Source organism: Brassica napus, chromosome C1 (genome assembly GCF_020379485.1).
Source record: "Brassica napus cultivar Da-Ae chromosome C1, Da-Ae, whole genome shotgun sequence".
Classification (NCBI taxonomy): Eukaryota; Viridiplantae; Streptophyta; class Magnoliopsida; order Brassicales; family Brassicaceae; genus Brassica; species Brassica napus.
The window spans coordinates 7,609,832-7,629,821 of record NC_063444.1 but is presented as its reverse complement, the minus strand read 5'-3'; the positions used below and the strand labels follow the sequence as shown (position 1 = coordinate 7,629,821).

At 36.9% G+C, this 19,990-nt stretch overlaps 1 protein-coding gene across 1 annotated transcript; it reads right to left on the bottom strand.

Moving 5' to 3' along the window:
* Window positions 1-11,776: 11,776 nt before the first annotated feature.
* Window positions 11,777-12,813, bottom strand: LOC111211390 (protein LIGHT-DEPENDENT SHORT HYPOCOTYLS 9-like). The gene has a single exon (XM_022712449.2). The coding sequence runs from the start codon at window positions 12,538-12,540 to the stop codon at window positions 11,959-11,961; it is 582 nt and encodes a 193-aa protein (XP_022568170.1). The 5' UTR covers window positions 12,541-12,813; the 3' UTR covers window positions 11,777-11,958.
* Between the last annotated feature and the right edge of the window lie 7,177 nt (window positions 12,814-19,990).

Genomic DNA, 19,990 nt, shown 5'->3' with positions numbered 1-19,990 from the left:
CTCATGTTATGTTCATAATCAGAGACATGGAGGGGATAAATTCGCGCCTCGGGGAACTCCTTATGTGTTCATTGGGTATCCATTTGGTCAGAAAGGTTGGATTGTATATGATCTTGACACTGGCAGGATATCTACATCACGTGATGTGGTTTTCAGGGAAAATGAATTTCCATTTGCCACAACAGTTACTGAAACGTCCTCCTCTCTGCAATCTCCTTTGATACAGCAACATACTAGTATCGATGATGATCCTCCGCTGTTTGATTGTCCTGCCTCTGTTCCGTCTCCTTTGACGGAGTTGTTGCCTGGCCCTGTCTTGTCTACCACAACTCTGGCTACACTGGTTCCTTTATCTGAACCCAACAACACTGATGATCTTCTTTCCACGCCAAGATCATCCTCTACTACACAACCTGAGCAAGATGATTCAAGTTCATCTTCTCCAGTGTCTCTGCAAGCTCCAATAGTGGTTGCAGAGATATTATCTGATTCGTCGTCTCCTCATATTCTTGATGAAACAGAACTTGGGAGAGGCCGTCGGAATAAAATTCCTTCTACACGTCTACATGGCTATGTTACCAATACGACCCATGCTGGATCAGACAGCGATTTTACGGAGTCGTTGTGGTACCCTATTGATGATTATGTTGATTGTACTCGTTTTTCTCCAGAACATCAGGCTTTCCTTGCAGCTATCACATCTGGTGTGATCCCTAAGACTTATGCTGAAGCCTTTACCGATGAGAAATGGCCTGGGGCAGTTGGGAACGAGATTGATGCCTTGGAAGACAGAGGTACTTGGACGGTGGTGACATTACCGGTTGGAAAGAAAGCATTAGGCTGCAAGTGGGTTTTCACTATAAAATATCGCGCTGATGGAACTATAGAACGATATAAAGCGAGATTGGTAGTCCTGGGAAATAATCAGACTGAAGGAGATGATTACGAAGAAACGTTTGCACCAGTGTGTAAGATGGTTAGTGTCCGCTCTTTCCTGCAAGTCGCTGCCTCTCGTGATGGGAAGTCCATCAAATGGACGTCCACAATGCCTTCTTACATGGAGATTTGGACGAAGAAGTTTACATCAAGTTTCCACCAGGCTTTCGAACTCCTGATACGACGCAAGTCTGTCGCTTACATAAGTATCTCTACGGACTTAAACATGCACCTCGTTGTTGGTTCGCTAAGCTCTCCGAGTCTCTTAAGGAGTATGGTTTTATTCAGGATGTCTCAGATTACTCCTTATTTACCTTCGTACAAGGTGAGGTCAGACTTCATGTTCTCGTCTATGTGGATGATCTACTCATCACTGGGAGCTTTCCTGCAGCAATTCAAGTTTTTAAAGAATATTTGAGCTCATGTTTTCATATGAAGGACCTTGGGCACTTGAAATATTTTTTGGGCATTGAAGTGGCTCGAAGCTCTACTGGGATCTATCTATGTCAACGCAAGTATGTACTCGACATCATCTCCGACTCTGGTCTTCTTGGTGCCAAACCAGCTTCTCATCCTATCGAACAGAATCATCAATTGGGCAAGTCAACAGAGGCGCTTTTACCGAATCCATCATTGTATCGGCGTCTTTTTGGTCGACTGATATATCTTGGAACGACTCGCCCAGACCTATTGTATGCTATACACTGCTTATTCCGGTTTATGCATAAACCGACTACTGAGCATTGGGATGTTGCACTAAGAGTTGTACGATATCTGAAAGGTAATCCGGGACAAGGTATTTTGCTCCGTTGGGATTCTGATCTTCGTCTGTCTGCTTGGTGTGATTCTGATTGGGCAGCATGTTCTTCTAGTCGTTGGTCTCTTACTGCCTGGTTCATTCAACTTGGTAGCTCTCCGGTGTCCTGGAAAACACGTAAACAGGATCGTGTCTCGCGTTCATCAACAGAAGCTGAATATCGCGCCATGGCAGACACGGTGAGTGAAATTATATGGCTGCGTGCTCTATTAGAGACACTTGGAGTCGACTGTTCTGCTGGTGTAACTCTTCACTGTGACAGTATGTCTGCGATATATCTGAGCAAGAACCCGGTTTTTCACGAGCAAACAAAGCATATTGAAAAGGAGTGTCATTTCATACGAGACGAGATTCTGCGAGGGGTGATCATTCCAAAACATGTTTTGACAACTACTCAACTTGCGGATATTCTTACTAAGGCTCTAGGACGCAAGGAGTTTGAATCTTTTCTCTCCAAGTTGGGTATTTGTGATCTCCACACTCCAAACTTGAGGAAGGGTATTGAGAGAGTTATGATCTTTTATGTAATTACTTCTTGTATAAGGATGTATAGACAAATAACTAAAGATTGTATTAGGTCAACTATGCGTATAAGAGGCAAACGCCTACTACGACATTGAATAAGAAAACTTTTTATACCAAACTAGATTTTTGACATAAATAGATCGTTAACACTAACTAAATGATTTGTACGTAATTTAATAGTTTAATATACCATATATATAGCAAAGTTACAATATCACGTTTGGCGAATATATAGTAGTATCCATAATTTCATTCGATGAATCCAGTTAACTGCTTGGAGCAAAACAAAATCTGAGTTCAACTTTCGACGTAAGTTTTTTCCTTATTAACTCTTTTCTTTGAAAAAAAAGGGTCTGTAAAACTTATCTAGCAACAATAAAAGGTCTAAAAACTTCTATAAAAAATTGGGCATGCGGCATGCCGACATAGTGCCAAGTTGGCACTGCCAACTGACAGATAATACATATTTTTAGGTAAACCAATTATGCATGCAATACATGGCATGATTTTATTAATCTGTTGATGTTATCCATGACATGATGAAAATGTTTTATTGTATGCAATATGTACATCCTGATTCCTGAAGTAGATAATTGGATTAAAGATCCGAATGGTAACGACGGATTTGGTAATATAAGCGGGACGGAATTGAAGTGCGGTGCGGTCCAATAGCGGTTCGTGCGGTTTGCGAGATAAATGCAGTTTTATTAAAAAAGGTAGTGCGGTTTTGTTGAAAAAATACTGCGGTTTTGTTGGAAAAATAATGTTGTTTTGATATAAAAATAGTGTAAAAGATATATAATAATAATACAAGTTTCTATTAAAAAAAATATAATAATACAATTAAAAAATAGTTTTTTTGCTTAGTGATAATGTAATAATAATATTTTTTATAAAAACTGTTTAGTATTTGTTTGATTTAAATATTTGGATATTAATTTTAAGAAATGTAAAAATATTTTTTGAATGCTACAATAAAGATATAATAAATACAAAACAACTTTATTGTATAGTTTATTTATGAGTTAAGATGTGCAAGGTAAAAATACTACATGTTTGCCTCATTTAATTTATCAAAAACAAGAAAGATTATTAGCTTTATTACAACTCATATAAAACATTTAGTACGAATGTAAACATACTAGGGCCTTTTAGCGAACATACTAATTATTAATCTGTAAATATAGTATAATACAGTTACATGTACATCGACTACAAAAAAACACACTTAGAAGCCTTGCATTATTTTTTATTTTTTTATTTTTTTGCTAACTAAAACAAATATCAGATAAATACAATAACTTTAATATATAATTTTTGCTCTTAAAGAAAATATTCAAAAAGAGTAAAATTTCATATTTTTATTTGTATTATGTTGATTACATTATATATCACATTCATGATACTTAAACATTTCGTCGTTTATCATTTTTAAAAAGTTTTTTGGCCCATTTTTTTTTTCTTGTAATAAATACTGTAACTGCACTATTTTTTGGCAACCTGTAACTGCACTATTTAATTTATTATTGCACTAAAACAAAAATTTAATGTTGGACAGATCAAGAAAAAAAATAAAAAAAAGATCAAATTATCATTTGGTGCGGAATAGTGAAAAACACATGGTAATAGGTGCTGGCCAACAAAAGGCGGTTTTGGGAGTTATTACTCTGTTTAGAAAACCGCAAATTAGTTAATAAATGTGTGATTGGTAAATTAAAGCCGTTTTCAAATTCCGCACTAGAAAACCGCACTTGAAGACGTCGCCATTCATTACCTAAGAGATTATGACCTATATTCCTTAACAGATCAGATGCCAATTTTCATCATGACATCCAAAATTACGAAGAAAGTATAGCATTAGTAAACCAATTTTTAAAAGAGTGTAATTGTGACACCCCGACCCAGGATAGCTGAAATGGTCGGCGATATCATGACACTTGTCTCCAGCCACAAGGCCGAAACAATGTGTCTTTAGGATTCCAGGACGTCTTTGACAAAAACCCACCAATATGAGCCGAACCTAAAATGAAAAGAGAAGAAGGAGGGGTGAGCATTTCGACAAAAACTCAGTGAGGGAAGCTCCAAGAGCCCCGAAATCAATCACCAACAATCATCACACAACATAGCATAAGCATCTAACTTTAACATTCAGTAAATCGAAAGGAATCAACAAGAAACGAGGATAAACCCCGGCGGTGCCAACAATGAGACCACGCCACCTAAATCGGTACCTGCGTTCCTCATGTTGTCGCGCGAGAACTTTCATGTTGCGTTGTCTCCACGACATCACGCTGTCTCACGCTTTCACGCAATCAAGTTACCGACATTGGTTCTCGCTTGATCCGCCACCATGTTCATACGTTCCACGTTGTCTCCACAACATCACGCTTCTACTTTACTTCATTTACAGGCACGCCACATGCCCGCTTCGGCGATGAATCATGCCAACTCAAATGATTGCCACATAACCCAACAAGAAACGATGTAACTCCCGAGACATACATATATGTCATTCCACCACGTTACACCGGCACACATAGGCCTTAAAGCCTTTCTCTTACTCATTTACATCTCCCAATTATAAAGATATCATCCTCTTATAATAATAACCCCAATCAATACAATCATCACATTCAATCCTCAAACATCATTCAACCATATTTTAACAACCTTAGCAATAGATCTATGTTTTTCACACATCAAGCATCAAGATATTTATATATATCATATGAATATTTATTTATATTAATAGATCTATAGAAAGTAACAAGTAGGGATGAATGATCAACCTAGACACTTCTACCATGATGAGATAATGATAGAAGGAGATAGAGATTGCAACAAGCCCTCACCTTGGCCTTAGATCTGAGAATGGAAAAGAGAGTAGAACCAGATCTGAAGCTTATGGCTTTCCACGAACCAGATCTACAACAAAAAGAATTGGTGCTACCACCAAAGAATCCGGGATGAGAGATCCAAGATAAAAGAGAACAAAGAGATGGAGGAAACGAGAACTAGGGTTTCTTACCTCACCAGTGACCAGATTTAGAAAGAAGACAAGGAGAGATCTGGACATAGAATTGGATCGGTTCATCGGGGATCTCCAACGGCTTGGCTCCAGCCTTCAGCAAACGGCGAACACCAAGGAGAGAGAGAGAGACGCAGGCGAGAGAGAAGAAAAGAGAAACCTTGACGGCTAGGGTTTTCAGATCTCTCTGGAACTCTGCAAGGCTTCGCTCTGATTTCTAATGGGAGAGAAGAGAAGGAGGAGGCTCCTTTTTATAGGAAAAGAAGAGGAACTCCTAGGGTTTACTACACGGGCCAGAAAAGAAGGATAAAAGCTAATGGGCTTTGGTCTAAATCAAATTAATAATCAAGAAAAAAAACCATTCCGGTTTGGGAGAACCGGGATGTGACAGTAATTGACAAAATCGATGAATCTATAGTGATGTCGATATTTAAACGAACCGACTTTCATTCACCACACCAAAAGAGAGATTGTTTCACGTTAATTTTCTCCATGCACTATAAACTTAGAGCATGTTTAATGGAGGGTTCTTGGAGTGAGATTCTTAACGGAATATAAGAACCCGTCTCTTAACTTTTAAGTAAAAAAACTAAGAACCGGTTTTTAAATAAGAAGAGACGGGTTCTTATCACCATAAGAACTCCCATTAAACATACTCTTGCGTGCTTTTGAAGTATGTTATATGCAAGTGTATGAAACGGTGGGCTGTATGTAGGATACCAGAATCCTGTGGGTTGGTCTGATACAGAAGTTAGTGAAACTTTGACGTTTTCCTTCTCCTTTTTTTCTACTATTATTGGTTAAAGATTCGGAACTTTTCTCAAAAACAAGGGTTTAGAACTTGCACACGTATATATATTATCTATCTATAAACTATAGAACACTGCGATGTATAATATACTAAATCATGTCGGTAAATCTACGAAGTTTCCTAGGGCTGACTATTGACGATTTTTAGACGCAAATGCATGAAATATTGTTTTACAATCGTTTACAAAACAGCTATAACTTTATTATATGTCCTTGTTTTTTTTGTTAAATGGGGTTACCAGAAACTATAAAAAGAATCATCCTACCAAACCACAAAAAGAAATTGATAGAATTCCATGTATCACTCAAATATTTCATATATTGACATAGGGAGCAAAATAATGATCACACGCAATGCCGCCCCATAGGTTGAAGTGGCCTAAAACACAAATATGTGACCTTTTATATGGATACTAACGATAAATAGTAACACAAATAGTACAAAAGTGCTTGAAATCATTGAACATGGCTGAATCTGTCATCCAAATGTGAGCCTGAAATTTGATATATATCTTGTGGCTCGAAGCATATGCTTTACTTACCTTACAGATTTTCACGCTATACTATATTGCTATATATGTTTAGGAAATGTATCAATCATGAAAATGTAGTCGGTCTATCTTGGAAGTTTGCTGCAGTGAGAGCTAAATATAGTGGCAATTTATACCGAAAAGCATACAATTGTAATTTAGCAAAACATTTCATTTCGTAGTTACTGACAAGCGACACCTTTACTTTTATCACAAGAATAGCAAAAACAAATACGAGAATTAGTTTTTATCCTGCAAAAGATTTTTTTTTTCCTGCAAAAGAAAAATAGAAGGGAAATTGCACCTATAGCTACACAAAAAACTCAAATTAGCTAACTAACCAAAATCCCTTTCTCTCTCTTCCATCCTCTTCCTATCTCTCTACTCTCACTCTATAAATCTAATTTTAGCTTCTTTTTTTTGCTATTTCACAAATTCTCCCAAAATAGAACTATACTTTGTTTCAGAAAAAAAAAAAACTATACTAACTAAAAAGAAGGCCCAGTGAGCTCCGTCTAAGCCCACATTTTATTATAATATTTTACTGTGTGGACATATCGGTTTAGTTTCGGGGATTGGGTTCGGTTTGGTTTGGTTAATTTGGGTTTTATAAAACTCAACCCAATTAAAACCAAAGTAGTTTTGGTTTGGGTTCGGTTTGGGTTTAGTTTGGTTCGGTTTAGTTTGGTTTGGTTTAGATTTAGTTTGGTTTTTTTAAAAAATCTATGAAACAAAAAACAATTTAAAGCTCGATGACAAAACTTTTAACCACGTCAAAGGAAGAAATACATAATAAGCAAATAGCAGACTATTTGTAATCTAATTAGCCTAACAAAGACTTTAAACATTCCAAAACCTATTAACTAAAAGACTATTTGCATCTACCTTTTTGTTTTTATTGATCCCATAATAACTTTGTTACATAATTTAGAGAATGAAAATTGGAGAAGATGAACGAAACGACATGACTACGATTTAGATGCTTATAGTTTTTAGGTTTTGTTTTCAGTACAATCTTTAGGTATTAGGATTACTTGAATCATATTTGGATTTTTTTAAAAATATATGGAAGTTAAGAAAAAATGGAAAACAAAACTTTAACTAAAATTTACAATATGTTAACATATATATATATATATATATTTATTTATAGATAAAAATATATTAGATTATTGATTTGGTTCGGTTTGAACCCAAACCAAACCAAACCATTCGGGTTGAGTAAAACATGAACCAATTGGGTTATGTAAAGAGCACGGTTTGGTTTGGATCAGTTTAACTTCGGTTGGTTTGGTTTGGATCGGTTCGGTTTGGGTTTTTTGCCCACCCCTAATTTTACATTATATATATGTTCAGCCCACAAGCCCAGAGATCACTTTAGCTTTACATATACAACTTGGTCCGTGCATCCCGGGATACTGATCATTTATATATTTTTATATACATTGATATCTTTTTTTTAATTAATATTATATATTGTAGATGAATCGTAATATAATTAATTATATTCAAAAGACCTGGACCGAATCGGATAATATGGTTATTTTTGGTACAAATATCTGAACCGTTTCAGATATATTTTCTATTTAGACATTTCTAACATCAGAACCGAACTCATCGAGATCCAGAAAGACCTAACACAAAATCCACACATAAATTTATAATATTCAAGTGGACCTAATTAAAAAAAAAGATATCCGAAAAGAACAATCCGTACCTAAATGGATAGCCAATGTTCATGCCTAACTGATTTTATAAAATAATAAAAAGGATTCTTTCTATGTTTTTGGCTAAACTAAGTGAAATAAAATTTTTTTTTTATTTAGTAAAATAATTATATGGAGTGAAAAATTAAGTGACATAAATGTAAAACATTTTATTATTTTGATTTAAGTTATTATTTTATACACAAAATATCTCTTTGAATTATCACTTTGGCCACGTAATTTTCCACCGATTGAAACCTAAATTTTTTTTTTTAGAAAAACAAACTAAACCGAACGTTTAACCAAATACAAAACCCAATTATTTTACATATTTGATTTTATAATTTGCACAAAATTAATGTTGATTAACTAATAAATAAAATCTTCACTATTATTTTTGTGGTAATATAATTAATGATGTGATATATTATTAATGTAATATAATTAATGAAATTTTTAAACTGAGTAAAATATGAAAACAATTAATTATATTAATGAAATTACTAAAAATACACTATACTTTTTTTTATACTGCTATATGTTTCCAAACAATTCTCAATTATATTATTATGCATGTTTCCAAACAGTACCAAAAAGTAGTTTAGTTTTAATAATATAGATATACTTATGTTTTAGTAAAAAGTATACTTTACGATTATACTGTTATATTTATGTAGTTTAGTTTTAATTCTCAATTACACTGTTATATTTATGTACTGTTATTATGTTTTAATAATATGGCCAACCATTACTTATAAAGCCAAAGTAGCGTGGAAAGATCTCTGTTGCCCCAAGGAAGAAGGTGGACTAGGCATCAGACGCCTTAGAGACACTTCGCGAGTATTTGCACTGAGTCTTATCTGGAAACTATTCTTTCTAACTGGTTCTTTTTGGGTTGCTTGGACTCGAGAGTATCTACTCAAGAATAGCTCTTACTGGGACGCCAGCGACAAAAAGGGATTGTGGGTATGGAGGAAACTGCTCAAACTCCGACCCATTGCATATGAATGCATTCGGTTCGAGGTAAGAAATGGGGAAACAGTGCATTTTTGGTTCGACAACTGGTTGGGAATGGGCAGATTGCTTGATATCACAGGTGATCTAAGCATAAGCTACCTTGGAGTGAGCAGGTCCGCAACTCTTGTTGAAGCAACCCGCGGCGACAGCTGGAATATTCGAAGATGTGAACAGAGACGATACACTAATTTGTGTGATATGCTAGTTAAGACTCCACGGCCGGTAGCTACTGCAGGACCAGATATAGCTCTATGGAGACATGATCAGGATGATTTTAAACCTTACTTCTCAGCTTCCAAGACTTGGAACTACCTGCGAGTTAAAAAGACAAAGCCTCCATGGAATTGTATTGTGTGGTTCCCTCAGGCCATTCCCAGACAATTCTTCATGGTTTGGTTAGCATTCAAAGACAGATTATCAACCGGTATTAGAATGAGAGACTGGGTAATGGAGCAATGTTGTGTCTACTGCTGAGAGAAAGATGAAAGCAGGGATCATTTGTTCTTCGCATGCCCATATACCTTCACAGTATGGATGAATGTTGCAGAGAAGTTACTTGGTGCAGCGATAACACCAGACTAGGAAGACACAGTCACCTCCCTATTACGTCCGAACAGGAACAGACTTGATGCTATACTCCTCCGCTTAGTGTTTCAGACAGCCATCTATGTGCTGTGGAAGGAGAGGAAATCCAGAAGGCATGGATGAGTGTGGGCACCAGTGGACACGACTAATAAGGCTATTGGGAAGCTGGTCAAGAATCGCATTTCTTCATTGAAGTATATAGGCAACCACAAGCTGAGCGGACTACTAGTGAGATGGTTTACGGTCTACACATTTTAGAATATATCATTCTTTTATTCTTTACAGATTAGAACAACATATCATCTCTTGTAAATTCTTTTCCACCTTTGATCAATAAATTTGATATTTAATAAAAAAAAGTATACTTTGTGTTATTTTTGTAACCTATTCATGAACAATCAATTGTAAATTATTCAACTCATTACGCATATAATTTTCACAAACTTATTTTAGTTTGAAGTATATCACGATTGCATGACAATACTTATTTCTAAAACGTCAGTTATAATTTATAAATATAAGATCCAGTAATATAGGGTTGTTTGGTGATACGGTCGTCGTATGGGGGTCGCATCTCTTTGTCTCTCTCCGTCACGGCTTCGCGGTTTGTTCTAGGGTTGTTTTTTTGCGAAGTCTCAGCTTTGAATGTCTAGTGCTTGCATTTATCTTGAAGTTTTCATGTCTCCGTGAGTTTTCGGATGGGTTTTGAGGCGGACATCCCTTTATTTTTCAGAGGCTGAGCGTGGTGGGTTCTTTGTCTCTCCGCTTGTCTCGCGGGTCGATTGATCTTGAAGACAACATATTTTAGATTCAACTTCCCAGCGCAAAAGTCCTTGTCATTTGACTGTTCTTGTGGCTGTGATTCAAACTGCTTTATTTACATGTATCGTTCCACCTTGTCTGTGATGCTGTCTCCATTCAATCCCATGTTTTAGTCTAGGCAGTCCTTGTAGTTTGTCTAGTTTTTGTTTCTCGTGTGTTAGGTTAGGTTGTTGTGTGTTCTTGTGTTTTTAGCTTGTTTCTGGTCATAAGTGTTGCAATGGATCAAAGGGTGAGGAGAAAGTGGAGACTTTGCTCTCCACTTCAATTAACCGGAACCAGACGGTGATCATCGAAGTCGGATCCAGAGTTATGATAATCGGCTTGTATGTGTGTCTTTCGTTAGAGTGGACAGTCCTTCGGAACTCTAGCAGGACAGTCTTAAACCGTATAGATTTTATTTGAGTTAAGGTTATTGCCCATTTGAGTCAATAAATGAAATCTTATTTAGAATCAACCATCCAATGGGGCGCGCAAGTAAAGCCGAGTTGATAGTAATTACGTATGATGTATATTAGAACGTCCCATTACAAAACGTTTGTTCGGAACTCATGAATAAAATGTAAAGAAGCAGGGCAATTGGAATTATATAAAAATCGGCTTATCCTAATGATCATCTTACCGAGCTAGTGTTCTTAACAGACTCCAAGCCACGATTATTAAATAATATGGTCTATAGCCAATTCATAGCTACATAGCTACATACGTACATATACCTTCATCTATATAGGTATAACTTGCCTTTGACAACAAATATATATGCGTACATGTAAGAAATATCATTTACCTGCAGACCTACATATATATGTACCAGAGAATACATCATGCATGCAACGTCTAAAAAAATGTTGTCCTTAAAATACATTTACTATTAGGACACAGTCTAATAGCTAATGACAAACCAAAATTATATTTTGAGTTAACGACACTTGATAATCAGGTATATGTACGTATATGGGCTATTCCAAGAACTCAAGATAATTAGGGTTAACGACAGAGATAATCAGGAAAAATTGATGGTGTCCATCACAATTATATATAAACAGATACATTTTGAGTTTTGTGGTCTAATTATTCAGAGGGAATAATTCCAACTCAAATAGCCTATGAAATTTTAAATTAGATAAGAAAGAGAATTTATATATTGATTACCTATAGTGGAAATATTTTTTATATGATAAATGATCAAGTGGACGACTGATTATGAGTCGATGAAGAGTTTGCAACATCTTTCTTGACCACTACGACGTCGTTTATGGTCTTCCTCCTCCTCTTCTTCTTCCTGTAAGGAATCCCACGAGCCTTGGCTTGAGATTCTCTCACTTCCCTCAAGTGAACCCGGATTGACCCGTTTGCAAACGGGTTTGTATCAGGTGACCCGCCACCGTGTTCCTCGTAAGCAGCTCTCAACCGTCCGATCAAAGCATCTAAGCTTCCCCAAGCTTGTTTGAGAGGACACGTGCACGGTCCTGGTGGATCGGGTTGTCCGAAGAAGACACAAGCTTGGTGATGTACTTTGGTTTTACCGAACTGATCTAAGTACCTTAGGAAACTTAGCACGTGCGTGTAATCAAACTGAGACATCATCAACGGTGGATTCTGCGATTTTAGGTATTGGATGAACGTGTTCCAATCGCGGCGTTTTTGCGATTCGTAGCGGCTGAGCGGTTGCGGTTGAGAAGGAAGCGGTTGCTTGAGATGGTTGGAGGAAGAAGATGGATGATCCGGTGGATCTTTCGTTGGTGTGTGATGCTCCGAAGACATCATTAGGTATATGTTTTTGGTCTATGAGCAAATCGCAGGTTTAAAAGCGGCAATAAAGTAAAGGAAAGAGAGAGAGAGAGGGATGATACGTAGTACTGAGAAATAATGGAACGAGAAGAGAAACTATTCAAGTATTTTTACGAAAAATATATATAAATAAAGCGACAGTAATTTTTTATCATTTCATGCGAATACGAAAATTCTATCTGCTTTTATTTGAACACCATGTAACTGAATCAGAATATAAACATTTTAAGTAATTATGAATATTACATTTTTTTTTTGAAAACAAATCATATTATAATTTTACATAGGACTACAATAACTGAAGATATCAAATATATCATTATAATGAACCAATGTCACCTGAGATTCTGGGGCTATAGGCAATATTAGTAAAGATATTAGTAAAGATTTTAATTTTTTTTACAAATTTGAAAATTTATATTTATGTAATTTTTCATTCGGTTTTATCCATGACCGATCATACCATTTTTTGTGATGCACGATTGAAACTAAATAAGGATAACTGTATAGATATCATGTAAATTTATATACAAGCTACAACTAGTAAATACCAATTTATCAAAAAGGCAATCATTGCGAAGGTAGGATTAGTTTCGATCTTACAAAATAATTTATAAGATAATGTGAAAGCTTCATATTGTTTTTAGAGACACCGCATATATTATATATCTTAATGACCAATCCATACTACGTTTGACAAATGAAGAAGATCTATTTAATGAGATTTTATCCTTTTTGTATACTAGTTTTATAAATATTGTACGTATTTTGTTATCGTTAGGTTCACACGTTACTTTCTATGACTTTCTTTGTCATCATCCTAGAAAAATATTTTAGCAACGTACACAACACTTATTCAAATATCGACTTTGTAATAATATATATACAAATTAGTACACATTAGTATTTTATTAAACGGAAGAGAGAATATATATCGATGGATGGGACCCGTGAGAAGGTGCTCCAGCTCCTTTAAAAGAATTGATACGAAAATGTTGTTATTATACTTGGTTTGTTAATTAACTTTTGATGTGGTTATTTACGCACTGTTATGATATACTTATCTTTTAAAATTCCTTAAGAAATATTTGTTTAAGCTATCCCTTGTACGACTTAGCAACCCAAATCAATCATTTTTGGTTCTGATAATGAATTGTTAATTTCTTCAAGTTGCTTTGCTTAGTGGCTATTGTTGAATCATATAGCCTATTGTAACTTTATGCATAAGAAATAGATATCAAAACAATAATAACGTTGATGGATGATGATGACAGTCAGTCAGTAGCAATAAGCAATAACAATATACTAGCTAGTGACACTATTAAACCTATTAACTTTTATTATAGAAAATTTCAAAGATACTCCAATTGTGATGATTAATACAAATTAAAGAACTTTTCATATAACTGTGATGTTATTTGAAGAAAAAATCAAATAAAACGAAGTAAATAGTGAATTAATTCATACATTAACAGAAACTAAAATGGCACATCTTTACTATGCAATGAGAAACTAAAATAACACATCTTTTCAAAAAAAAAAAGTGTCTGAAAGTGGACAACACATAAATAATTGGTTTCCATTATCCTACCAATATATGAATGTAAAATGGTCAAAATATATGGTGTTTCCTTTTAATATACTTTATTATTGTTATGGTGTGGAAGTAGAACTCATCGTCACTATTACATGTATATACATGCTAATGAAATTAACTTTTAAAATAAAGTACTGAAATTAATTAAAACTTTAATTAGTACGTGTCAGTTTAATTGGTATATCATAGGAGTGGTCACATATTTTTTTTTTTCGAATCGAAATGAATAATGTATCAAATCAAAATTTAGGCATATATTTGTAATATGTTTAAAATTTTATGGTTAAACATGCTTGAGCTGGAATAGTAGAATGATGGATAACCTATCAGAAAATGATTTGCGATACCATATGAGTGAGTACAAAGTACGGAAAATATCAGTAAACATGTTTCTCGAGCCTCTGAAAATTAACGCACCATCCTTCGAATGGGAAGAAATACACGAGACGAATGAACGGTGAGCATGGAAAGCCTAGTAACCGTGGGCCGGCGGAGCGTTATAATTTTGTCCAGTCCTACGTGTATGTGTATCGAATAAACGCTTTAATTGGAAAACGATTACTAAAACTGTGGAGTTGGCAACCAAAAGAACCTTACTATAGCGTGTTACGGTGTTATATATATATATATATATTTAAAAGCTTGCATTCTATCTAAAGTGTTTTGCATAAAATTATGGCTTGCTCTCGGACAAGATGCAAGTTCATCGAATAATGTAGAAGACAGAAAAACCTAAAAAGCATGAGAGCAATGAAATAAAAGAGGACATAATAATTAAAGACAAGCATATTATTTGATACACAAATTTAGATACCCTTTGTCGGGAATAAAGATCTAGCAGCCGGTGAAAGATCAGATTCCGGTGACCGGCGAACAGGAATCCGACGAGGAAAACCCTAAAAACTAAAGAGCACTGTTGGACAAGATTTTGTAAGAGAAGATCTTGTGTGGGGCAATATATCTTTCGATATACTTTTGGACGCAACGTCAACAGAAATCCACTCGATACATAAAAGATAAAGACAAAAAAAGAAAAATAATATTCACGTGGGATTTGGGTCCATATGTTTTTTTCACCTGTGATCATTTTCATGATTTTTTTTTTTTTTGAAAAGAAACAACTGTAGTTTTTGTTTGTCAGACATTACACGAGCTGAGAACGCATGAGACAACCGATCGAGGAGCCCAGCTCAGGTATTGTTTTTTAAAGTCTTAACCAATACACATCTCTGTGGAAACTGTAATTTTTTCGCAGTTACTATACTAACGAACATGCCCATTTCTATCAAGAAAATTGTTGATATGCCTTGAATATGGATGTTACATCTAGGATATGGATGTTACATCACGTACATCATACCGACTTGGTTGCATCAAGAGCGTTACATCAAGTTATTATGGATGTTACATCTGATCGTGGGCTTAAGCCCATGAGTCCGTTTAGTCTAGGAGTTTAGATGCGAGATGTTACTATATATATCTTGTATTCGAAGTAACCCTGAACTTGCACTCTGTAAGCTCAATATCGCCTCCAATAATAATATTTCTCTTTGCCCGTGGACGTAGCCCTAAAGGCGAACCACGTTAAATATATATGTCGTAGTTACATCGTTTTTATTCATCTGTTTCCGCATCTGTTTCTTCTCACAATTGTTACAACAAACTGGTATCAGAGCTTCGGGTTGTGATCTAGTGAGAAGATGTCTGGAATAAGAGCGAAGATCGACAAGTTTGATGGGAGAAATAACTTCAGTCTTTGGCAGATTAAGATGCAGGCGTTGTTGAAGCAACAAGGCATCTGGGGACCATTGTCAAGAAGAAATCTGAAGCAGCTGATTTGGAGGCTCTGGAAGAGAAAGCGTTCTCAACAATTTTGATGTGTCTAGCAGACGAGATTATCATCGAAGTATCGGATGAGAAAATGGCTGCTAGTTTGTGGCAGAAGTTGGAGAGTTTGTACATGACAAAATCTCTGACGAATAAGCTACTTCTGAAGCAACGCCTCTTTGCCTTGCGTATGCAAGAAGGTATTGAGCTTCGCGACCATCTTGACAAGCTGAATTCGATATTACTGGAGTTGTGTAACATCGATGTTAAGGTGGAGGATGAAGACGCGGCACTAATCATGTTGGTATCTCTGCCGAACTCCTTCGAGAACTTCGTGCAATCGTTCATTGTTGGCAAGGATACAGTGAAACTGGAAGAAGTTAGATCGGCGCTTCATAGTCGGGAATTGCGCCATAAGGCATCCAGTTCAGGGACAGACAATCAAGCATCAGGGTTGTTTGTCAGTGGTGTGAAGGGACATCAGAACAGAACGACTTCGAAAGATAGGAAGTCGTTTCCAAGAGGTCCTAAAGCATCTGATAATTGCAATTATTGCAAAGAGAAGGGACATTGGAAGTCAGACTATCCCAAGATGAAGAAGCAGCAGTTTGGGTCTGTTGCAGTAGACGAGGATGAAACCAAGTCTGACGACGACATCGCTCTTGTTGTGCACGGACACACACACTCTTCTGATGTGTGGGTTCTTGATACGGGAGCATCCTACCATATGACACCGAGGAGATAGTGGTTTTCAGAGTACACAGAGGTACTTGACAGCAAGATTAAGATGGCAAACGACTTTGTCTGCAATATTGTTGGGATTGGCTCAATCAAGCTCAGGACACATGATGGTAGATTCTGCACATTGAACAAGGTTAGGCATGTTCCATCAATGACAAAGAATTTGATATCCGTGAGTTTTCTGTACATGAGAGGGTTCAAATATTCGGGTGGCGATGGAGTTTTGAATGTCTACAGGGGTTCTGATGTGATTCTGAAGGGTTTCATGAACGGTACTCTGTATTTGCTGAAGGGTACAACGGTTACTGGTTCAGCAAATGTTGCATCGCCAGAGATCCCAAAGGAAGATATGACTAAGCTATGACATATGAGGCTTGGACATATGGGTGATCGTGGGATGCAACATTTGTCGAAGCAAGATCTGCTTCATTCTGATATTGGTTTGGAACTCTGCTCGGAAGAGTTTAAACAGTTTTGTAAGGATGCAACATCTGCCAAGCATCTTACAGACAGAGGAACACCACAGCGGGATGGTGTTGCAAAATGGATAAAACAGATAATGCTAGAGAGAGCGATGTGCATGCTCTCGAGTGCTGGTTCGGAGAAGCGGTTTTGGGCTGAAGCAGTTAACACGGCTTGCTACTTGATACATCTTGTTCCCCACATAGGCATCGAGTGCAGGATACCTTCTGAGGTGTGGTCAGGTAGATCTGCTGAATATTCACTTTTAAGAGTGTTTATGGGCTACGGTGATGGAATTAAAGGATACATGGTCTGGTCTCCATCAGAAAACCGAATGGTTCTAAGCAGGAATGTGATGTTAGGAGTTTTCAAGGCTCCTAAGACAAATGTTGTAGTATAAATGATTGTCGAACCAGTTCTGAGAGATGAGAAAACACTGAGAATGCAAGTAATCACTTAATCTAAGTGCAACCAATGGTTTTAAAAAGGGTTTTTAAACTACAAATAACTAAAAGGAATAACTAAATGATACTTTCTTAACTATGGGAAAAGAGAATTCATGGGTATAGGGATTAGACCTCGGGTGATCAAGTTTCGAACTAAGGATGGCAAACGATCAATCAAACTATCAACCTTAAGCTTAGACACAATCCTAAACAAACTCTATGTCTAGATGAATGTTCATTTACTAACACAATCCAAGCATCAAATGTCTTTGGTTGAATAATATGAAAGTAATCATAACTAGCAAGTCCAATGGCTATCTTAGCACCTCTAACAACAAATGTCTTTGGCAAAGTATGCTAAAAGTTAGGAAGAGTGGTCTCGGGCATTTCCTCGAACACCTTTCGGGTGAGAAATGCCTAAGGATCAACAACTGAGTGGCCAACTCAGAAGATGCATTAGGTTCACTCTGCTAGCAAGGAAATATGAATGATCTACACTAAAACATCTTAGCTCTAACCTAATCACCCTTAATCTCCCTAACCCATAAATTCAAAGGGGGATTACTCACTAATCTCCATGATTCCTCTTAAACCCATGTTGGATTTCAGATTAATCATGTAGAGAAACACAAAGAAAATAGATATAAGAACACAGAATTTCAATAACAAAACTGATCAATTGATTCAAGAGATGACTTTCCAAATGTTTTTGGTGGTTTTTCCTAAGAACAAAGATGGATCCCCTTCTGGTGGCTTACAGAGTATTAAAACATAGGTTTAGAAAATAAAAACGTGCATCATGAAATGACCAAAAGGCCCTTGAGAAATCATAAGTTCGAGCAGAAACAAGACGCGGAGCGACCTCCGCTCGTCGCTCCGAGTAGTCGCTCCGTGCTTCGGGAGCGACCTCGCTGTGTCGCTGCGAGAGGTCGCTCCGGACTCATTCTCGCGTTTCCGAGTGATGCAAACGCGAGCGACCTCCGCTCGTCGCTCCGAGTAGTCGCTCCGTGCTTCGGGAGCGACCTCGCTGTGTCGCTGCGAGAGGTCGCTCCGGACTCGTTCTCGCGTTTCCGAGTGATCAAAACGCGAGCGACCTCCGCTCGTCGCTCCGAGTAGTCGCTCCGTGCTTCGGAGCGACCTCGCTGTGTCGCTGCAAGAGGTCGCTCCGGACTCGTTCTCGCATCTCCGGGTGATCAAAACGCGAGCGACTCTTCCCTGTCGCTCTGGTAAGGTCGCTCTGATAGGGAGATCAGAGTGACTTGACGGAATCGCTCCGGACTGGTCGCTCCGGTAAGGTGCTCGCCCAATAATCACTTTAAACACTTCTTTGGGACTCCAATTGCACCCAAATGTCTCCAAGAACTCCATGTGGCACTCCAATACCTGATAAGGACTCATGCATGCAAAATGCAACCTAAACATGGCTAAATCCTAATCTATATGATCAAAATGCACATGGGTGAATGGATAAAGCATTAGAAATATGCAAGATATCAACTCCCCCAAACTTGTTCTTTACTTGTCCACAAGTGAACTTTCTAGAACTCATAGGGAGAGAGGTTTGAAGGTGGGAGCTCATAGCCAAAAGAAACACAACTAGCAAACACGATTAGCACACTCTCTTATTACACTCTAGCTTCTCTAGGCCTATCTCAACTCCTTTTGTCCCTACACTCATCATCAAGCATCCACATATTCAAATCAACCAACTCTCACATTCATTAAGCACAAAACATCTAGTGAATTCTTGCAAATGGTCAGTCGGTCCAAGTCATTTGGGTAAGGGAAGGCTTTTATTCAAGTGATTCAAAAGGTTCGAAACATAAAATCTTTACGGTGGTTTACTCTCGAAACAAGTAGCCTTGACATTGCACATAATATATCTAAGAAAGGGACCAACTCATGCATACAATGCTCAATCTCCATTGTTCTACCATTTTCCCAAACGTACAATTACACAATTTTTCCCAAATGTCAAGCCCAACTCACATCTCTCACCAAAAGATCTCAAGAACACCTTGCACAACAAAACTCTTTTCTTTGAAATCTCATAAGGATTTTTCTCAACTTCAAAACAAAACTTAGCTCTAAACAGTTTTGCTAGCCCCCTTTCTTTCTAATTTTTTTTTTTTTTTTTTTTTTTTTTTTCGGGGGCCAAGACTTTTCATAAACTGAGCTAGAAGTTTCCCTACTTATCCCATGAAGACTAGCCAATTAAGCACAAGAGTTCACTCTTTTCTTTCCATTTTCTCAAACTCCCAAATCAAACTTTACAACACTCACCCCCATCTATGGCTAGACAATGATGTGCCTAATCTAGCAAGAATGAAGATCAAGCATTGTCGTTCCCGAT